General features: G+C 35.9%; 1 protein-coding gene across 22 annotated transcripts in view; it reads left to right on the forward strand.

The window, feature by feature from the left end:
- The window catches only part of TIA1 (TIA1 cytotoxic granule associated RNA binding protein), a 33182-nt gene extending 10938 nt beyond the window's left edge, over positions 1-22244 (forward strand). For 4 of the 22 annotated variants that reach the window (XM_025932588.2, XM_086700922.1, XM_086700923.1 and 1 more), the window contains 11 exons: positions 1909-2007; positions 2790-2844; positions 3017-3049; positions 4257-4344; positions 7527-7602; positions 15639-15747; positions 16140-16235; positions 16352-16436; positions 16806-16929; positions 18099-18244; positions 19555-22244. In XM_025932588.2, the coding sequence (XP_025788373.1) occupies positions 1909-2007; positions 2790-2844; positions 3017-3049; positions 4257-4344; positions 7527-7602; positions 15639-15747; positions 16140-16235; positions 16352-16436; positions 16806-16929; positions 18099-18244; positions 19555-19681 (1038 nt within the window). In that variant the 3' untranslated portion in view covers positions 19682-22244. The other 18 variants (XM_086700921.1, XM_025932586.2, XM_025932590.2 and 15 more) reach the window with 16 other exon arrangements.
- The last annotated feature ends 1106 nt before the right edge of the window (positions 22245-23350 follow it).

Raw genomic sequence — 23350 nt, forward strand, 5'->3', positions numbered from 1 at the left:
GAGAGAGACAGAGAGAGAGAATCCCAAGCAGGCTCAGCCTTGTCAGCACAGAGCCCGATGCAGGGCTCAAACCCACGAACTGTGAGATCATGACCTGAGCCAAAACCAAGAGTCAGACGCTTAACCGGCTGAGCCACCCTGATGTTTTTAAAATAAAATAATGATTGCCTTGTGGTTGCCTCCTTACTCTAACGTTTTTACAAATCCTTGCCAATCACTTGTTTAAAAAATTAATTGTGCTTGAAACAAAATAGTATATTTCTTTAGTGTCATTCTGGTCTTTTGAATTAGTTTCCTATTTTAACAATTATACTTAGATTATGGAAATAATTAAAAAATGGACTCTAAAGTCATTTTATATTTTCCAGATAGGTATAAAATAGGGGTGTTTTTCTGCCGCTTTAATTTACAGTAAAGCATCCAAGCTTCACCTATTATCAGACCTCAGATACTTGAAACATCAGAAAAGAAGAGAATTTTTAAAAGACTTCTAAGCAGGCAAAAAATTGTCAAAAAGTCCACATTCTTTTTGTTTGTTTGTTTTTTAAGTTTATTTATTTTGAGAGAGAGTGAGAAAGAGCAGGGGAGAGGCAGAGAGAAGGGGATAGAGTATCCAAAGCAGGTTCCATGCTGGCAGCAGAGAGCTCAATGCAGGGCTCGAACTCCTGAACGGTGAGATCATGACTTGAGCCAAAGTTGGACACTTAACCAACTAAGCCACCCAGACGCCCCCCACCCTTTTTTTTTTTCACGGAGGGAGAGCATCCAAGCTGGGGAGAGGGGCAGAGGGAGAGAGAGAGAATCTCAAATAGGCTCCACACTCGGCACAGAGCCCAACTCAAGGCTTGATCTTGCAACCCTGGGATCATGACCTAAGCCAAAAGCAAGTCAGATACTCAACCGACTGAGCCACCCAGGCGCCCCAGAAAGTCCATCCACATTCTAAGATCTAAAAACTTCCTTTACCAGAAAACCTCTTTAGTTTTCAGAGCCCGAAACAGGTTTAAAAAGGTTGGGTGAGATTTTCTACTTAGCAAATTAGAAGCAGTAAGGATATATGTGTGTTTATAGCAATAAAGGTAACACATAACAGGGAAGGGAGAGAAAAGATCATTAAAAGCCAGCACTGAGAAACCATGAGTCTGGTCAAACTTAACTAATGTCTGTAGCATAAAAAAATAATTATATGATAAGAAATGTGTGTTTAGCTTATATATCCATCCATCCGTAAGTAGGACACTTAATCATTAATACAAAATTCAATTACATATAGTAGTATAGTATAACCTGTTGAAGAAGATAATTTGTTTTGTTTTGTTTTAATGTTTATTTTTGAGGGGCTGCCTGGGTAGCTCAGTTCATTAAGCATCCAATTGACTCAGGTCATGATCTTGTGGTTCATGAATTCGAGCCCCATATTGGGCTCGTGCTGACAGCTCAGAGCCTGGAGCCTGCTTCCGATTATGTGTCTCCCTCTCTCTCTGCTCATCCGCTGCTTGCGTGCTCCCTCTCTGTCTTTTTCAAAAATAAACACTAAAAAGAGAAGGTTTATTGGGGGAGGTGTGGGCTCACATTGAGGAGGGACAGAGAAAGAGGCAGAGGATCTGAAGTAGGCTCTGCACTCAGTGCATAGCTGGATGTGGGGCTCGAACTCACAAACTGAGATCATGATGTGAGCCAAAGTCAGAGGCTTAACCAACTGAGCCACCCAGGTGCCCCAAAGAAGATTATGTTCTATAAAATTACTATATTTCATTTTTTAAGTGTTTACTTCCTTATCTGAAGGTTTACTTATAGAATGGACCCTTCATTCTCCTTGGCCTAATTATTGAGATATACAAAACTTTACGTAATTCCAAGGTAATAAGAGTGTACAACTTAAATTTGACTTTTGTGTTTCTTCAACAGACAGCTGGAAATGATCCATATTGTTTTGTGGAGTTTTATGAGCATCGTCATGCAGCTGCAGCGCTAGCTGCTATGAATGGGCGGAAGATAATGGGTAAGGTAAGCTATCATAATTAAAGAAGGTGACTTGAGGGATGTCTTGGTGGCTCAGTTGAGCGTCTGACTCCTGATTTTGGCTCAGGTCATGATCCCAGGGTTGTGGGGTTGAGCCCTGTGTCCGGCTCCTTACTGAGCATGGAGCCTGCTTGGGATTCTCTCTCTCTGTCTCTCTCTCTGTCTCTCTCTCTCTGTCTCTCTGTTTCTCTCTCTCTCTCTCTCTCTCTCTCTGTGTCTCTCTCTCTCTGCCCTCTCCCCCACTTGTTTTCCCTCTCTCTCTCAAAGTGAATGAATGAATGTGACTTGAAAATTTTTGTTGCATGCACTTTTGTTTATCTTTTGGAAATGCTATATTCACATTATAGCAAAAGGTCACATTTAATATTTGAAAGATGGGATTAAGCTTTTAGAGGACATGTTTATGTTGGTATTCTTCATGGTGCCTCACACATGGTAAATACTAAAATATTTGTTGAATTACTCAAGCTTGGATGAAACGTCTAGAACTTTGGATAGTAATAGGGAAGAATAAAAGGAAAGAATTTATTGTTACTTTAGATAAGAAAGGTTAGTTGAATGTTAACAGAAGTACGTAAGATTAGGATTTGCCAACATTTGCGCAAGTGTAGGTTAAAAGATAAGTATTAAAACTGACCAGAACTGGTATCCCCTTGAATGTTTCATCTACAACATATACTTTTCTATGTGTTTATAGATATAAATCTTGTTAATAACTGATTTTGAGCTTTATTTTTATGGAGTATAAATGTTGAAAATTTTTTTAGGAAGTCAAAGTGAATTGGGCAACAACCCCCAGCAGTCAAAAGAAAGATACAAGCAGTAAGTATATTTTATACTCTTTGAACGTTTGTTTTTATTGTACACAGTAGTTTTATTATAAAGCATATAAACATCATACATGTTTGCAGTAATGTTTTGATCGTTATCCTAAGATATGATTGAATGTGTTTGTGTTAATAAATTTAAGAACAAATCTAATCTTTGTCATCAGGTAGTACCGTTGTCAGCACACAGCGTTCACAAGGTAATTGTATCTTCTTAAACATAAAATGAAATCTCTTGAAAGGGTATTCACTAACCACTTGAAGTTTTTTTGTTTGATACCGGGGGGAGGTGGGAGGGAGGAGGTCATATTTCTGTTTGTCTCTCAGGCAATATTTTTCCCCCTTCTTCCCAGTGTTGACCAAGTGTGGCTTGTCCACTACTTTGGTGCTATTTCAAGCTCTCTGACCCCCTTGGTAGCAGCTGATGCCTTAGAAATACTTTCACCAACTAAAGGGCAAGATACCCTGCTTCCTTGAGGTCATGGTCTGTGCTTCATACCCAGATCTTCTGATTGCTTGAGTTGCTCCTGAAACTGTGTTTCCCAAATGGCAATCCAATATGTTGCTTAAGGCCTGCCAAATGGGGGTAACTTTTCTTTCCAAATATACTTTGTCAAAGTTGATGTATGTGTTCCTTTAAAGTGTTGATCCAACTATTTTGTATTTTTAAAATGTTTCCTTTTTTAAAAAAAAAAAACTTCACATATGGGATCGTTATTTCTCTCCAATGCTTTTTTAATGGTTCTGATATAAAGTGAAGGGATTACTGTTTTCATTCTGTTGCCTTCAGTCTTAGTTCACTTGCACATGGATTCACATAAACTGAATGGTGTAATGTCTGGGCAACCAAAACTGTTGGCTTTTGAGAAAACTGTCAAATACTTTAACATCAAACTGTTGCAATGCAAGGTATTTCTTTGATTGTTCTTCACAAAATATGGTTAAACCAAGTATATCATGTAGTTAGCTTCAGCAGATTGTCTTAACTGAGGCAAATCTAGTCTACGTATCTCACAGTACCACTATTTTATTTTAATTTTAAAACTTTAATGTAGTGGTAAACTGGATAAATGTAAATAATTACTATTAGAATGGTAATTAAGTCATTAAATTTTTTTGCGAAACTTATACTAGTTTATTGTCTTAGACCAGTGTAGTCATTGGCTGTAAGTAGAAATAGAATTGTCAGTTTCCAGTTAGATATGTCACAGTCTTTAAGAGAATCTTTCCTATATTATGACCTTGATTCATTATGTGTAAAATTGATAGAATTTGTATAGACATAGGATAGTGTTAAACTTTTCTATAATCCATAAATTAAGATTACTTTATTGAATAAATGTTAATATATTTTAAATTCTAAAATTTTATTTTTCTTTTCACTTCCCCTTCCTTCCCTTTTATAAGATCATTTCCATGTCTTTGTTGGTGATCTCAGTCCTGAAATTACAACTGAAGATATAAAAGCTGCTTTTGCACCATTTGGAAGAATATCGTAAGTAACAGAAGATAAACTTAAACTGATTTTAATTAGAAACAGTCTTATGTAGAAGTAATTTGAAAATCTGTTATGAATTTTGGACATTAATTTTTTAATATTTGAATATAATACATTTCGTTTAGAGACTATTTAAGCAGTTTATAGCCCAAGACTGTTTTCCCATTGATAAATAAATCTTCGGTCTTCAATTATTTTAAAATCCTTTTTCAGTTAGCATGAGCTCTTAAGAGACAAATTTGCTATTGTCCACATTGTTTCTTTTATATAAGTGTCTTGCTAACTTGGTCATAATCTTTAGTAACCTTGTGCTGTGACTAAGGTATTTGGACCGTTGGGGCACTTCTATGATACCATGCATTTTGTGTCAATATATTTTAACAAAAAGAAACCTTAACAATTGACCCTAAGAAGCAGTTGTTAAATGTTAATCCCCAGGTATCTACTCTTTTGTGGTTGTTGTTACTGTTAATAATAATGCCTTTATGTATTTTGTGTAGCACTGTCTTGCTTGCATTTGTTATTAATCATACAGTTTAGGCCCTTTGTAAATAGCTCACTGAAGGTAGTGTTCATCATAAGAGAACTTCAGTATTTTGAAAAGCATGCCATAATACAGTAAGAATAAGTTGATTACAGTATTTACTTATAGGTACTTGTTGAATTTAGAAAACAGATTTTTGGGATTTCTCGTTGCTTTATTATTTTTCTAGCTAGAAAGAGTAGTAAAAAGGGCATGTTAGCTTTGGTTTAGTTTGAGAAACAGACCAACAGCAGAGATGAAAAGATGAGGAGACTGGAAAATAAATGCCAATAGTATTGGTGGTAGATTTGGAGAGTTTTCATTTGAAGAGTTGTAGTTCATTGGTAGGATGAAAATGAACAGTGAACATGGAATGGCTGGAAGATTAGGGTTTATAAATGGACTCGTCTGTTAGGCAACATTTTTCTTTGTGAGAACTGATTAGGAAAATAAGTAAAGTTCTAATTTACTGATTGTTCCTTTTAATCTGTCTTAGGGTTTTCATGATGGTTAGCTTGCTTTCAAATATCTAGACTGGAAGGTCTTAACCTGTGGCCTCTCAAAAGCTCTATAAATCTCTGTATACAAAATTTTGTGTTTGTTTTCATTTTGGTATGGAGTATCTTTGTAAGTTTTATCCTATTTTCAGAGTAGTCACAGGACCATAAAAGGATTAAAGAAGGATTAAAGAACCCTGATCTAGATCTTTGCTGCTTCTTCCTTAGAGAATCCTTTCAGAAATAAGTAAGACTTAAATATATTTCAAGGCTAACATATCATGAAACTTAACTTTGAGAAGAAAAAAATTTTCTAACATTTTAACAGATTCAAACAGCTATTTTATTAAATGCTTTGATTTTGGTTGAAGTAGCTTCTGTGAAAACATGGGGATTTTAGTTTGGGATTAGATAAAGATTGTTTAACAGTCAGTGATTTTCAGTTAAATGACATTCAGATTTTAATAATTTCATGACTTTAATCATGTATCAGTAATTTCTTTTTGTTAAATATGTTGGTATAATAATTATAGGCTAGATTTTCTTATGATTAACCATAATTATTGATGTGTGTGTGTGTGTGTGTGTGTGTGTGTGTGTGTGTATATATATATATTTTTTTTTTTTTGGTAAGTCCTTTCTTTATAACTTATAGATGATACTTTTAATTTGAGGTAACATATAACGTTTAAGTTTTAGGCTACCCAAGGAGTTAGCGTTCCTAAATTTAAAAGAACCATTCTCAGTTGGTAGCATCATTTCCTTTTTCTGTTAAAGGAGATAAATATATATTGAAAGGTTCTCGTCATGATAGTCAGGTATTCTCTGTAGAAATCCTACAACAGTGCTCAGTTTATACATGGGGTGCAGTAAGTGGTGGCCTATTAGAATATGTAGTATAAAAGATATAGTACTTTTGTGCCCTAACTTATACAGTTTATATTCCTTGAGTTTAGAGTAGTTTAACAAATTTTGCTATAGAAGTGAATCAGCTACCAAATTAAATGCATGTGTACCATACCGATAATTTAATATAAGTATTTTTTCATATTGAGAAGTGACTTGCATTAGTTTTCCCTTTCACCACCACCTCTTTGTCATTTTGACTCTAAACACTTAATAAATCACTTCTAAATTGATCGAAATGTGCTTATGTATACTTTAATATAAAATTATATTGCATGGCTTTCTGACTTGGGTTTTTGTTGTGAAAGTGCCTGTTTTGTTCATGTGTCCTGAGAGAACAAGCATTGTGACATACCTGGCTAACTTAAAAGCAGATTGCCTGTGAAGCACAATTTGAGTCCAATTTTTTGAGGTATGGAGTTTTAGCTATCATGGCTGGGTTTTTTTACTCAATCTCAAATAATAGGGCTCTGGTTATTTTGCAGAGTATCTCTGAAGAATGGACAGAATTGCCCTGGCTAACTACAAGCTACGGTTCACAGTGGATAAATGTTGGCGTGCTTTTTTACTTTCTGACTTTTTAAAATTTTGCTTTTATATCTTGTAGTTTCCAATCAATCTTATATGATTGCTATTTTAAAATTCAGTATAAAATCTTTTCTTATATAGTTTAAAGTGTGTGTCTACTGTTTTTCTTCAATGATTTAGCATTTCTGAAAACATCAAGTTCTCAAAATTTACCCATAGTCCAAAAGGGGGGTGTCAATTGATCTGAGAAAATGAAGTAATTTAATTAATTTAGGAAATATACAGCTTTTCATTCTTTCAGTTTCCAGTTTTATATTTTAATTTTTTAATGATTAGGTAGTATGTGGTATCAAATAGAAAATTATAAATTGCATGGTTAAAGAAAGCCATTCATCTAATGTGCCTGTGAACCCTATAAATGGTTAAGCAATTTCATACGAATAGCTGCTTTTACCATGCTTAAGATTTGAAAGTTTAAAAACTTTTTGAAGTGGGAGGCAGTTTTTGTACAGTATATACATATATGTTTAAGTAGTTATTGATTTGCATGTTTATAAAGCCTCATTTGCTAATACATGATAAATGTTATAGAATAAAAAGGTGAATATGCATTAAAGGTTCATTTTAATGAAGATGAAACATAAAAATGAGTTGTGTATGACATTCTCACTTGATACACAGAGGAGAGTGTGTAAACCTAAACTTCTGATTATTTCTGATTTCAGAGATGCCAGAGTGGTAAAAGACATGGCAACAGGGAAGTCTAAAGGATATGGCTTTGTCTCCTTTTTCAACAAATGGGTGAGCTCAATTAAAAAGTGCATGTGCAGTCCTTTAAGAGTAAAGAATAAAAGTACTCATTTTGTTTTAATGATTTTGTTTCATCTGCCATTTGCTCATTTCACTGATAATTAATGCCTTCACAAGAGGGTATCTTTTTTTTCCTGTTTGGTCATTTATTCAGCATTTATTTAGCACCTGATGTATGCCAAGTACTGATAAAATGTTTTCAGAATGTAGAAAGTAGAGATGTTTAAATTATCAGCCAAAGGTAGACATTGAAAATCTCATTTACTTAGTTAATTCATTATCTCCCTGTTTTGTATTCTCATGATAATTTAAAAGTAACTAATAACGTTTTCTGTGTTTGCTTCATATATATGAATATGTATAGCTTTTGATTATTATAAATTGATTTTTATATATGTTATTTTACTGATTTCTCTTAGTTGTAGTAATTTTCCATTGGTTCTTGTGGGGTTTTTTTGTTTTTTATGAATTTCTAAAATATAAAATTCTATTATCTGCACATATATACAATTTTATCTAAAAAAAGTAACTCATTAGGGCACCTGGCTGGCTCAGTCAGAAAACCATATGACTTTTGATCTCAGGGTCGTGAGTTCGAGCCCCACATTGAGTACAGAGATTACTAAATAAATAAATAAATAAATAAATAAATAAATAAAATGCTCCAGTTGGTGGGAACTTTTAAAAAATTATATATTAATGTACTTGAAAATGTCTTCTCATTTCTTTCATTTAACAACCATTTACTGAGCACCAATTTGCATGCACTTGAAATTTTCAGGTTTTGTGGAAAAGGAAGGATAGTGCAGTTTGTCAAATGAGAGGCAAGGGTAGGGTAAAGGGAAACCCTTTAGTGTGACAGCTGGAAGAAATCTTTGACATATCCTACATCCTACATACAATGTAATCATGTGCTGTTGTTTTTAAAAATAATACACACACACACACACACACACACACACACACACACACACCATGGAAATCTTTCCGTAACCAGTAATTATAGAACAATATAAAGAAGCTCTATAATTACTAATTATGGAAAGATTTCCCTGGTAAATTAGATGAAAAGTCTTATTTGTGTTAAAAAAACAAAACAAAACATGCATTTGTTGGGTATCTGTTCTAGCAGGGATAAACAAAAAACTTGCTGCAGAGTTTCCTATTTGGAGGTAGGAAGTAAGAGGCAAGTGGAGGGCAGAGTGGGAAGCTTCTCACATTATACTGTTTGAATATTGAACCTTGTAAATAGATTATAAATTCAAATAAATGATTTACCTGTTTTAGTGTAATAACTCAAGATTCAAAATAGTTAAATGCCAGAGATATCACACTTCAGAAATACAGGGGTGAATCGTGGGAGAATATATATGCACTGGAATATATGCTAAGATTTCATTAATTTTAGATCTTAGTGTGTTGCTTTTATGTTACAACTGTCATTCCAAAGATAAATAACAGAAACACTACTTTCTGTATAAGAACGCCTTAGGGAGTTAAAAAAAAAAAAAAATGTCTTAGAAAATGAGCAAGCAGGGGCTCCTGGCTGGCTCAGTCTGGAGCATGTGACTCTTAATCTCATGCAAGATTAAGTGAGTTCGAGCCCAATGTTGGGCATAGAGTTTACTTAGAAAAAGTTTGAAGAAAATGAACCATTAAGAGGTTTTGATAGGGGCACGTGAGTGGCTCAGTCTGTTAAACGTTCAACCTCAGCTCAGGTCCAGATCTCACGGTTTGTGGGTTCGAGCCTGGCGTTGGGCTCTGTGTTGACAGCTCAGAGCCTGGAGCCTGCTTTGGATTCTGTCTTCCTCTCTCACTGCCCCTCCCCTGCTTGCACTCTGTCTCTTTCTCTCTCAAAAATAAATAAACATTAAAAAAATAGAAGTTTTTGATAGTATGCAATGTATTTTAGAAATATTTTTCTTTGGGGCGCCTGGGTGGCTCAGTCGGTTGAGCGTCCGACTTCGGCTCAGGTCACGATCTCGCGGTCCGCGAGTTCGAGCCCCGCGTCGGGCTCTGGGCTGATAGCTCGGAGCCTGAAGCTTGCTTCCGATTCTGTGTCTCCCTCTCTGTCTGTCCCTCCCCCGTTCATGCTGTGTCTCTCTCTGTCTCAAAAATAAATAAACGTTAAAAAAAAAATTTTTTTTTTAAAAGAAATATTTTTCTTTAATAAACGAGTTATATGAAATAGATACTATATCATTTCTTAATGGCTTCCGGTCAGGTTTATGACCATGTTACTGTGCCAGTTTCTTCTGGGTTTTAAAAAATACATCTGTTTGCAGTTATGCCAAATATTATCAAACTTTCTAGTTACTCTGTCTGCTTACAGTGGAACTAATGTCTGGTTATTCCTCACAATGAATTCTTACTATCCAGATATTTTCTATAACAGCTTGCAACCATTTTGCCCAGAATTTATTTTCTAAATCAGAAATCTGCCTTAACAATGTTTACATGGCTTGCAAGTTTGGGTAAGAGAATATAGAATGTACTGCAATTGTATCTCAGCTATTCACAGTAACATATTTTGGGATATGTTCAAATGTGTTATGCAGTGTAGCTGTCATCTTCCTTTCATGAAGTGAAAATGTCTTCTAAGAAAGTAGGTAAACCTGTGAAGAAAGTGAGTAAGCCTGAGAGGTCAGGGAAAACCCATGTATTAGAAGATAACTTGAAAATGGTAAAGCAGGGGCGCCTGGGTGGCTCAGTCGGTTAAGCATCCGACTTCAGCTCAGGTCACGATCTCGCGGTCCGTGAGTTCGAGCCCCGCGTCGGGCTCTGGGCTGATGGCTCAGAGCCTGGAGCCTGCTTCCGATTCTGTGTCTCCCTCTCTCTCTGCCCCTCCCCCATTCATGCTCTGTCTCTCTCTCTCTCTCTCAAAAATAAATAAACGTTAAAAAAATTTAAAAAAAAAAAGAAAATGGTAAAGCATATTGAGAGGTAAAAAGATAAAAGTTCTGCCATATGCATATGTTACCTACCAAATTTAAGAAGTTTTTTATGTAAGATGAGAAAATAACAACCAAGAGTGTTGTTGGTTTCGAAGGCTTTACTGTTTTTGTTGTTGTTGAATTTTTTTTGTTAACGTTTATTTATTTTTGAGAGACAGGAACAGAGCTTGAGCAGGGGAGGAGCAGAGAGAGGGAGACACAGAATCCGAAGCAGGCTCCAGGCTCTGAGCTGTCTGTACAGAGCCCAACGTGGGGCTCGAACTCATGAACTGCGAGATCATGACCTGGGCTGAAGTCGGATGCTTAACCAACTGAGCCACCCAGGCGCCCCCCTCAAAAGCTTTACTGTTAATCATAGCATCATATTTAGGAAAGGTAGAAAAATACTTGATACCATGGGTTGATAGCCACAATTAGTATGAGTTCCTTGGAGGATTGATATATAGGATTTTAATATTTTGTGCTATTTTGGGGAAATAGGTTGAGGGCTTTGGTGGACTAGGAACTAATTTTTTCCATTTGAGATTATGGCATATAAACCCCTACTATGTAAAAATCACTAATCATATTTAAAATAAAAGAGAGTCAGAATATCTATATATGGCCTCTGGAGTCTCCAAGAGATGGATTTGTATCCTAATAGCCATTCCTATGGTATGTTAATTTTGAGGAAATAATTTAATTTCCTAAGTTAGTATTTCAGCTTCTGTAAAATTTGTGTTATGTGATTGGCAGTGCTCTGGTGTTGTGAAGTGCCACAGCCCTAATTGCAGTTACCCCCAACTCCTTTGCCTCTCTTCTTACGTTGGACGTTTTAGGGACAATTGCCAATATCGATGGAACGTAGCTTTTCTGCCTACTCCGAAGTAACTAAATACTGCTAAAGAAAAATTGAGTCCACTGGTTTTACTTCTAATTTAACACTTAACACACTTTAAGTGAGTGCATGGTACTATCTTTGTAAACCTGTTCTTTAGTTTGACTTCCCATTGTTTGCTGTCTCTTGCTGTCTCCTCACATATTCCTTCCCCTTCTCCATCATCACCCAAGCTGACGACTTTATGTTTCACTGAAAAAATAGAAACTATCATACAGGAATTCCCTCAGCTTTCAACCACCAAACCTACATAGAATTTATCCACCTTCCTTTTCCTCTATTACAGTAGAAGACATGTCCTTCCTGTAAAAGGCCAAATCCCTCACAGTTGGGATCCTGCCTCTCTTGCCTTTTCAGGGACCTTGTTCCTATGCTTATTCTTTTGTTTTCCTACTATAGCTTTATTGAGGTATAAGTCACATACCATAAAATCTACTTGTTTAATGTGTATAATTCAGTGGTTTTTAGAATATTCACAAAATTATGCAACTATCACAATTTTAGAATATTTTCAATACCCCAAAAAGAAACCGTCACTGTCCTTTTCCCTCTATGCTCTCACTTCCTCAGCCCTGAACAACTTTTTTTTTTTTTTTAAGTTTGTTTATTTTGAGAGTGCTAGCAGGGGAGGGGCAGAGAGAGAGGGAGAGATCCCAAGCAGGCTCTTCACTGCCAGCAGAGTCCCACACAAGACTCCCAACTCATGGACCATGAGATCATGACCAAGCCAAAATCCAGAGTCAGATGCTTAACTGACTGAGCTACCCAGGTGCCCCAGCCCTGAGCAACTATTAATCTACTTTCTATGTATATAGATTTCTCTGTTTTGAACGTTTTCTGTAAACAGAATTGTATAATATGTTCTTTGCTATACTCTTGTCCTTTGTCATCAGTCTTTCCCTTTGTTAGATCATTCCCATCGACCAGAAAACATGTTCTAGTATATATTAATCAAAACCACACTTGGGGCACCTGGCTGGTTCAGTCGGTAGAACGTGGGTCTCTTGATCTCGGGGTCATGAGTTCAAGCTCCATGTTGGGTGTGGAGCCTACTTGGGGGAAAAAAAAAAAAACTTGATTCCATATCCCTTTCCTGCTGTGTCTCCATTTCTCTGCCGTAATTTAGAATCAAACTTCTCAAAAGATTTGTTTCCATACTGCTTTCACTTCATCTCCCATTCACAACTGTCTACACAAACACATGCACATGCCATAAAAAGTTTCTTCCTTCTCTTATGAGTAGCTTTGTTTGTTTTCTAGGGCTGCTGTATCAAAGTACCATAAGCTGAATGACTTAAAGCAACCAAAATTTACTTTCTCAAAAGTTTTGGAGGTAGAAGTCCAAAACCAGTGCTGTTGTCATGGCTATGCTCCCTTTTAAGACTCTGGAAGAACATTCTCTTCTTAGTTTCTGACAGTTGCCAGCAATCCTTAGTATCCTTGGCTTGTAAATACATAAGTCCGGCCTCTGCCTTTGTCTTCACATGGCCCTTTTAAGTTTATTTTGAGAGAGAGCATCCAAGCGAGAGGCAGAGAGAGAGTGAGAGAATCCCCAAGCGGGACTCAATCCCATGAGATCATGACCTGAGCCAAAATCCAGAGTCAGATGCTTACTGACTGAGCCACCCAGGCACACTAAGCATTTTTTTTTTAAGTTTATTTATTTATTTTGAGAAAGAGAATCACAAGCAGGCTCCTGTTACCCGCATGGAGCCTGATGTGGGGCTTGAACTACAAACCATGAGATCTTGACCTGAGCCGAAACCAAGAGTCAGATGCTTAACCAACTGAACCACCCAGATGCCCCTGTCTTCTCCTCTTCTGTTTTTAAATTTTTTTTAATGTTTGTTTATTTCAGAGAGAGGGGGAAGAAAACCGGAGTGGGGGAGGGGCAGAGAGAGAGAGAGAGAGAGAGAGAGAGAGAGAGAGGGAGACACAGAATCCAAAGGAGGCCCCAGGCTCTGAGCTGTCAGTACAGAGTCCAATGTGGGGCTTGAGCTCACGAGCCATTAGATCATAACCTGAGCTGAAATTGGATGCTTAACCGACTGAGCCACTCAGGCACTCCTCTCCTCTTCTTATAAGGACATCAGTCATACTGTATTTAGGACCCACCCTGATCCAGGATGATCTCACTTAACTAATTCGTCTGCAAAGACCCTATTTCGAATTTTGATCACCTTCACAGTTGGGGGAGCAGATGGTAGTTAGGACTTTATATCAATTAAAGGGACACAGTTCAACCCACAACAGTAAGCATTTCATGAATTGCAAACTGGTAAGTGTGGTAAACAATGTGTGTTTCTTTTTAAGAATATGCATTTCCTTTTCTTGTATCTCAAGAATAGCCTTTAGCCTTGAATCTGTTTCTTCTTTCATGGTAGATTAAGCCTACTTTTGACATAACAGATAAGAATTGCACCCCATTTACTTTTCAGTCCACTGTAAGCTGGCTTTTGTTCTCATTCTGTACCAACAGTACTCTTTTCAGGTTTACTGCTAGATTTCTATGTCTTTGGCTCTGTGACAGTACACTTTTGTGAGTTTCTTCCTTTCATCACTGGGAACTTCTTAATCACCTTAGCTAGTAATTTTTCCTTTACCTAGTTTTCAGATTTTGTTGTTTCTCAGGGCTCTGTCCCAGGATGCCTTCTTTTTTCTTTCTGGTCTTTCTTCATGACTCTGAATTTCATATCTCCAGTTCAGCAGTTTACTTTTTTGTGCACCATGCTTACTAACAAATAGTTTTAATTTAGATGTCCTACATCTCAAACATAATGTGTCCTTTTTTTTTTTTTTTTTTTTTTAAGTTTATTTTGAGAGAGAGAAACCGTCAGGGGAAGGGCAAAGACAGGAGACAGAGGATCAGAGCTGGCTCCCTCCACCCTGACAGCAGGGAGCCTGATGCAGGCTCACCATTCACAAACCTGTGAGATCATGACCTGAGCCTGCCTAAGTTGGATGCTTAACTGAGCTACCCTGGTGCCCCATCAAACTTAATGTGTCTTAAATGGAGCTCTTTGTTTCTTCCTCAAACTGTTTTCCTCCTCCCTCCTAGGTTTCTTATTTCAGTAAATGCTAGCTAACACTGTCCTCCCTACTGCCCATGCAGGAACATAGGTTATCTTTGATTCCTCCCCTTTTACTTACTGTGCATCACCACAATTCTGTTGAGTCTTCCTGTAGATATATGCACTGCTACTGCACTAATCCTAGTCACCAGCTTTTTTTTTTTGCTGTAGGTATTGAGTTAGTTTCAGAGTGTCTTTTTCCTATTACTACCCATATCTGTAAACCATTCTCTTCCTAGTGCTAAGAATGGCCTTGTTAAAACATGAATCAGATCATGACAGTCTCCTGCTTAAAATCTTTTAATATTTTCCTCTGGTACCTGTTTTTGCTCACTAGATTCCACTAAAACTAGTTGCCTTTAACATGCCTTTTTATTCCAAACATACCAAACTGTTTCCTGCTATAACATACTTTGCAGTGCTTTTCCCTCCACCAGGGCTTTGTTCCCTGACGTTTTGACTTGGCTAGCTCCTGTTCCTCTCAATTTCAGTGTAAATGTTATATTTCAGAGAGACCTTCCCTAATCATGCTGTCTAAAGTAGATCCCAAAGCCCATATTCTCTATCCCATCCTTTTGCCTCTGTCATGGCATTTACCACAATTTGTGATAATTTAATTTGTGGCCCCAAAAGAATGTCTGCTCTGAGGCAGCAGAGACCATGTCTGTCTCATTAACCAGCGAATCCCTAGCACTTAATCTGATGCCTACCTAGAACATGGTAGATGTTCAGTGTTTACTTGTTAGATGAATGAGAAATGAAATACTGTCATTAACAAGCTTGTTGGATTGTGTAAAGTGAGATTTTCATCCACAGTCTGAGTTATTAAATGAACTTTATAAGGGGCTTTGAACTTTTTTAGGGAATTCACATTCCCAGAGTCTGATATCCAAATAAAAGAAAGATAATTTAAAAGTACCATTACATTTTAAGAAACCTATCATATATTGTGTATTTTTAAAATTTACTTATTTAAATGCAAGTTAGTTAACTATTGTGTATTTTATAAATAAAGCATTTTCATTCAGAAAACCATTGTGAAAACAGCTGAATTTTCTCTACTGCTTGTAGTCACTCAACATCAATTAATAGTGGCTTCTTTGTCATTTCTAATGTGCGGAACAGGATGCCGAAAATGCCATTCAGCAGATGGGTGGCCAGTGGCTTGGTGGAAGACAAATCAGAACTAACTGGGCAACCCGAAAGCCTCCAGCTCCAAAGAGTACATATGAGTGTAGGTGTATTGGAGAAGAAAAGGAAATGTGGAATTTTGGAGGAAAATACGCTAGATTTTAAATGTTAGAGCTGTTCCTGGAGACTTATTGCAGAAATAGATGAGAAGCAAATCAAGACTACTGTCCAAAATGTACTTAGTTTTCATTTTTGTGATTTTAAATAATAAATATTATTTCTAATGTCAAGTCTCCTATTAAAGAGAGAATATTGAGTAATTTTTTTTAGATAATCTTGGGCGGGGGGATTAATCCTCAAGCAAATGTAGTATGTATTCTATAAGCATTTTGGTCAGGGTAAAATTTACCACTACAGTAGTGTAGTCAATGTTACTTTTCTCTTTCTGAACATTTCATTTCATGAGTTTAAAATACTAAACTTTTCCCTCCCCAGCAAACACCAAACAGCTGTCGTATGATGAAGTTGTAAATCAGTCTAGTCCAAGCAACTGTACTGTATACTGTGGAGGTGTCACTTCTGGACTGACAGGTATGGGAGGTTTACTTGTGTGGCATCTTGAGGTTAATGTTTTTACTGAAAAGCTTAATATCTGTATAGGATTTTATATAACTTAGTGTGGTTTGTTTTTGTTTTTTGTCTAATAGAACAACTAATGCGTCAGACTTTTTCACCATTTGGACAAATAATGGAAATTCGAGTCTTTCCAGATAAAGGATATTCATTTGTTCGGTATGGGTGGTTTATTCGAAAAAAAAAATTTTCTCCCAAAAAATGTTTGAATATTTAACTTAGTAGTTTTCTTAAAAATTTACCTTGGTTAGAGAAATAGAAATTTCTCTAGCATTTAGCAGTATTTGCCACTGTTTTTTAATTGGTTCCCTCCCTGTTACCACAAGGCCAATAAAACATTATCTATTAAGAAGTTTCTCCAAAACTATAAGACTTTTGAAAAAATATATAGCAAAGAAAATAAACAATCGTATTGATTCTTTTGTATGAACTACCTGTTTTATGTCAAGCTCAGTTTGATTTTTAAAAATAGACTTTATTCATAAGTAAACAGTTAATATTGGTGATTCTTAGTATTATTTCCAATAGGTTCAATTCGCATGAAAGTGCAGCACATGCAATCGTCTCTGTTAATGGAACTACCATTGAAGGCCATGTTGTGAAATGCTATTGGGGCAAAGAAACTCTTGACATGATAAATCCTGTGCAACAGGTGAGAGGGTTCTTGACTTTTCACAGTAATTGCTGGGCTAACAATAGGTTATTTTAAAATGAAATTGTTGGAGGGATGCCTGGGGCCGAGTCGGTTAAGCGGCTTACTCTTGATTTTGGCTCAGGTCATGATCTCACACTTCGTGAGATCAAGCCCCAAGATGGGCTCTGTGCTGCATTCCAGAGCCTACTTGGGATTTTCTCTCTCCCTCTCTCTCTGCCCCTCCCCAGCGCATGTACGTGCTCTCACATGCTCGCTCACTCGCTCTCTCAAAAAAATTTTTAAAAAATGAAATTGTTGATAGTCCCTGTTTCTAGCTAAAGTGATTGTCTGTAAGGGCTCTTGTTACATGTATTACAGTTCTAGAGTGGTAGTTTACCTGGCAGGGTATTCAATTTTTTCTTAACACTTGGTAGATCTATTCACATAGTATTTGGAGAACTCACAGGCATGTTTGACTTAGTTGAAACAAAACCTATGAACATATTTAGAGCTTTGGCATTTTCTTCTAGATTTTTGCTGCTTTTGTTTTTCCAGGCAGCTTTAGTAGTTTCAAATGTAATCCCATAAAAATTTCTGTGAGGAAACTGTAAATGGAGCACCAAGACAAGAGTAGGAAAATCCTAAACTATGTACGTTTCTTAGGTAAACTGAATATAGGAATAAGTAATTTTTAAATCTTCCCTATCTAGTTTACAAAACATTTAAACATTATACTGGGTGTTTAATATTTATTACTAGGGCCTTACCTGCTACCTTACAGAATGTGCCATTCAGAGCATCATGTAGAGTTACAGCACTATAACTTCACTTCTTTTTCTTTTTTAGCATTCATTTTATAAGCTTTTGTTTATCCTTTATTTTTTTTCTTTTTTAAATGTTTTTGAGAGAGAGGGCACGTGCGTTCGAGTTGGGGGAGGGACAGAGAGCGGGAGACAAGATCTTAAGTGGGCTAACCCCTTAGAGCCCAATGTGGGGCTCGAATTCACAAGATCATGATCTGAACCAATGTTGGATGGTTAACCGAGTGAGTCACCCAGGTGCCCGTCCTTTCATTTTAATTGTAATGATGGCCCTGTGTATAATGGTTATGTATTTGTGGTATATTAGGACTGTATGTGTACATACAACTTCAAATAATACTAAATTACCTGTTAAAATTTTAATAGCAGAATCAGATTGGATATCCACAAGCTTATGGCCAGTGGGGCCAGTGGTATGGAAATGCACAACAAATTGGCCAGTATATGCCTAATGGTTGGCAAGTACCTGCATATGGAATGTATGGCCAGGCGTGGAATCAACAGGGATTTAAGTAAGCATACCTGCTCTTTTCCTTTATTATTAGCCTTTGAAAAAGTCAAGAACTTAGGAAGAGATTTTAAGTAATTAGTAAGTAATGTGGTCCTCAGTCTAAAGCAAGGACTTAGTTTAGAGTGGTTTTTAATTTATAGTTTTAAGTGTGTTTCTTTAAAAATTTGTCTGGAAATGTGCTGCCTTGAGGTATAACCAGTGTTACAAGATTTTTGGTAATGCTTGATAATGAATCAATTAATATGTAAGAAAATGAGAGCTTAATATTTACTAAGCTTTTTATGTGACTAAAGATCATTTAGCCATTCTTGGATACAGTTATTTTGATGCTAGTTGTTTTATTCATTATGCCTTTATTTTTCTGTGCAAAAGGATTTATGCACACATTGTTATATGGATGCCTCTTTATACACCCTGAATTATTAAATTTTATTTAAATTTTTGAAACACTGAAAATTAAAATAGTTCTTAGTTTCTATTTTAAAATAATCTTACATTTTTGGGGTGCCTGGCTGGCTCAGCCATTAGAGCATGTGACTCGATCTCAGGGTTGTAAATTCACACCCATGTTGTGTGTAGAGATTACTTAAAAACAAAATCTTCTAAAAAGGAAAAATAAAAAAAGAGTCTTGTGTTTGTAATGTTGAAAAAAATTGAGTTTACATATGCTAATAATTGTTTTAATTTCTTCTTTGAATAATAAAAATGCTAGTCCTTATTGTACCAAATGATTGTTTCTTTCGAGTAGTTGTTTGTTCAGTGTATGTCCAACCCAGGTGGACAGTTTTCCTTTTTGAGATTAGAAATGAATTTTTTCTGAATTCAAAGGGGATAAATGTTTACAGGTAAAGGGTATTTTTTTTTTTTTTGTAACTGTATTAAACTAACAAAATTAAACTGCATAAATTAAACCTGTGACGATGCTTGTTTTTTTTTGGCTTTTTTCTTTATTTCATTTTGAGAGCGATTGGGAGTGAGCAGGGGAGGGGCAGAGAGACCGGGAAAGACAGAGGATCCAAAGTGGGCTCCACGCTGATAGCAGAGAGCCCATTTCGGGGCTGGAACTCACAAACTGTGAAATCATAACCTGAGCTAAAGTCAGACACTTAGCTGACTGAGCCACCCAGCACCCCAGGATGCTTGTTTTTAGGAAAAATAGCTTTTGCCTTTGCTTTCTCTGGCATAACCATTACTCTTATATTTGGGCTTAAGGAAAGTGTGTTTTCTTTGTATATGTTACTTCTTCTTGGCATTACATTTTATTTTAATCAGTGGATTTCCCCTCTTTGCTCCTTTCGTGTTTTCTACCAGTCAGACACAGTCTTCGGCACCGTGGATGGGACCCAATTACGGAGTGCAGCCACCTCCAGGACAGAATGGCAGCATGTTGCCTAATCAGCCTGCAGGGTATCGAGTGGCAGGGTATGAAACCCAGTAAAAAAGGACTCCATAATCTAAAGCCAGTGGCTTGAGGCTACAGGGAGTGTAGTAAAGCCGTTGTTTACTTAAAAGATTTATCAAATCAGTCAGTGCAAATGTCAGATACAATGTATTTATTTAAAAGATTCATTTTTTTAATCATGAAATTACTTATCATCCACATTGTTTTAAAAAGAAACAAGATGCTGGATGTCTGCCAATTTTTGCCTTCATTACCTTTTTTGATAAAGTTTCTCAGATCCTTGTTTCAAATACAAATGCAGGGATTGCTGCCACTTTTTTAAAATTAAGAGGCAGAAAATTGCACAATGTTGAACTTTTTTCCACTAAAGTAGTGTGCAGTTCTAGTTTGCATTCCTGATATGATTTAAAACATGTAATATAAAGATGTTAAAAAAAAATGAAGAACCAAAACTGTGCAGAGTCTAGAAGTTCTTTGTAATCTTCAGCTTGTGCACAATTCTGTTTTAGGGGTTTTTGTTTTGTTTTTTGTTTTTAAGGCATTGTTTGAACTCTCCCATCTCCACTGTTTTCCCTTGGGGTTTTTTAAATATAAATTATTAGTTTACATCATTTTTGTAACTACATTTTTCACAAATTTGTCTTGCCTTATTAAATTTCTGTAAAATATACTTAAATGGGAAAAAATGATGTTCACTTAGTTTGAAAACTTTTCTCAGATGGATTGATAATTGCATTCATTTTGTGTTTTATATGAGAAGGTGCCTCAAGAATTCCCTCTTGGATTTGTTTAAAAGGATTTTTATCTTCTGTGATATACTTTGCTGTGTACCAGGAAATATAAAAACAAAAACTTGCTACTAAAGAAAATCTCTGAAATGTGATAAGTTCTTATGAGCCCGTGTTAATTCCATGTGTCAACTTCTACATTTACATGTACTGTTTCATTCTGTAAAATGTTTTAGCAGTTTAATATTTTGCACAATTAGCAAGCTTTGTAGGTCATTTCCTTCTTAAAGGCATCCTGCAGAGTTGACAGGAGATTCATAAGGTTCTAAGTTGTTTGCATGTGAATATCAAATACACACTTTGGTAGTCTTTGAATACAAAGTCATCTGCTCTTGTTTTTCAAGAATTTTGAGACACAAAGTTGTATGTAAAGGAAGATATTAATTTGCCATTTTCTAGTTATATTTACTCAAAAAGAGTGAATCAACTTAATTTGTACAAATGATAGCTGTGAAACTGTAGAATATCAGGCTTGGGGTTCGTTTTGAACTTCAAAATTAGCCTGAAGGACCAGCCGGGCAAAGTGTTTTTTAAATGTTCAGAGGCCAAAAGATAAACAAACAAACAAAAAAAAACCTTAAAATCCTACCTCCTTAAACAGCCTTCAAAGAGGAGAATCCTCAGTGCAATCATTATTTTGATTCTTTTGGTACCTGTTTTCCTGGAGTTCCCAATTTTATTATTTTGGGGTGGCTCCGAGCATTAAGAGGTTTAATCTTTGATGGCATTATTCTAGTTTTGAAATTTCTAGTACATTTCAGAGTGTCGTCAAAGAGTTGTGGGAGATTTTGTTTTGTTTTCAGTGAAAGTCACAAACTTCATTCTTCCTTGACTCACAAAGGGGAAGAGTCCCCAGTATACATATTTGGATGGTTCCGTTGTTTTTAAGACCTTCAGAGAGCTCCTAGTATTTAGCAACAGATAAAAGCCTGTGAAATCTTGGTTTCCTGAACTGTCTTTTCCAGGTAGGAGCAAATTAAGGTGGTCTCTAAAGCCAATACTCATGTAAACCAGAGCCCAGGAAAGACAACTCATAAGTGTATAATTCTCTGGAGCTCAATTCTATGCAGTTGTACTGATGTTTCATTAAGTCACTGTGTATTTTTAAGTGTTGATACATTAAAAGTTGCTTTATGGAAGATGAGTAAATTTTTTAAATACTTGGGAATTTTATTTCCTTGTTAAATTTTACAGATCAGGGCATGCAACCAGAAGCAGCTTAAATGAAATACTCAAAAAAATAAAATAAATTATCAGGAAACTATTTTTAGATTCTTCTGGCTTATGTTTCTATTTTAGGACCCTCGTTATTTTTCTTACTCAAAAATACTTTATTTCCTGTACACCTGTGGACTGCAGGGTAAATTATTTGGGCATAAGTAATTTAAACAAAAGTATAATTTTTCTTTCATTTTGACTATCTTAATAATACTTTTTACTAGTCAGTATATTTTCTTATTGCACAAGTCTTAAAGTGTACATTGACTACTTTTTGAGAAGAAAGTATTTCTCAAAAAGTTACTACTGAACAAATTGACATTTCAAGAACATTGCTAACTTTGGTTTAAATCTTACTCCTAGTGTTAAATCATTTAAAGATTTTTTAGCCTAAAAATCATACTGGTATTAGTATCAGGTAAGGAAATTAAAGTTTTAAAAATGGCTTCATTGTCTGCAATATTCATTCAGATTACTATAAAATACATCTGGTACTGTAAAGAACCTGAAGTGATACACATTTAATGGGTCATTAATCCAGTATTCTTTGCCCTGACTGTTTGGATATTAAAGTTCCTTTATGTTTTCTATAACCTGTGGGATCTTCTTGCAGTGATTATTGTGTGTGAAAGATTTTTTTGGTCTAGTGGTATTGTTATATTCACTCAGGTTTTTTTTTTTTAATCTTATTCCAGAAACCATGGTTTTCATTGGGTTACTATTTAATACCACAAAGAATTACATAGATTTAACTCATTATGAAACCAGGATCTCATTTTCCTTGTTGATATTATCTCCCTGTTGAAAATGAGTTCCACATTCCAGTTTTATTCTCCTGTTCTGTCCCTGTGCTTGGCTTGTCTTCCTTTTGTATGTGTTAGAGTTCAGTTGACATTTGAGAAGGCAGTTGGCAGGGACTAGATTACATATACAAAGAAAGTTACGTTCGCTATGTGCTGTGGAGTGCTCCTTAGGTTACAGTTACATTGGAAAAGTAAAGTGTGCTTGTAAGAGTTAAAAAGCAAACCCTCACTGGCTCAGTCGGTAGAACATGTGACACTTGATCTCAGGGTCATGAGTTCAAGCCCCATGTTGGGTATAGAAATTACTTAAAAAAAAAAAAAACTCTTTTGAATGGAAGAGCAATGATTTCTAAAAATAAAATCACTTTTTTGTAAGGGTTATTCCATTTTTTCCAATCACTGCATTTTTACTTTTGGGTTTAGAACTGGAAGAACTGATCTCCAAAACAACACATTTTAATTTAACAGCCTTAATAAAATGTATATAAATGTGTCTCAGTTGAATAGGATTTTATATTATGGTCTCCAACGTTGGAGGCAGCTGAAGCTGTTCTGATAGTAATTCAACTAAAAAAGGAAAAAGTTTTAGACATCTGACTCAGGATTACTAGGCTAGGAATAGGGATTAAATACTATTTTACTAATACTGGGTAAATGAGATTCAAAGCTGCTTATCCTTTTTCAGTTCTAAAGTACCAACAGCCATGGTTACATATACCATGCAGGATTTGGAGGATCTTTATATGGAAAAAATAAACAACTCTTGAAAGAAAAGACAGATGCTGACATTTGAAGGTCCCTACCAAAAAGCCAACTGGCCACCAATCCCTTTACAGTGGAGAATGCCAATCAGTAAGCCCTGCCTATGTACACAAGTCTTCCAAACAGATGTTCAG

Source organism: Puma concolor, chromosome A3, assembly GCF_028749965.1.
Source record: "Puma concolor isolate L17-30 chromosome A3, mPumCon1.1.hap2, whole genome shotgun sequence".
Classification (NCBI taxonomy): domain Eukaryota; kingdom Metazoa; phylum Chordata; class Mammalia; order Carnivora; family Felidae; genus Puma; species Puma concolor.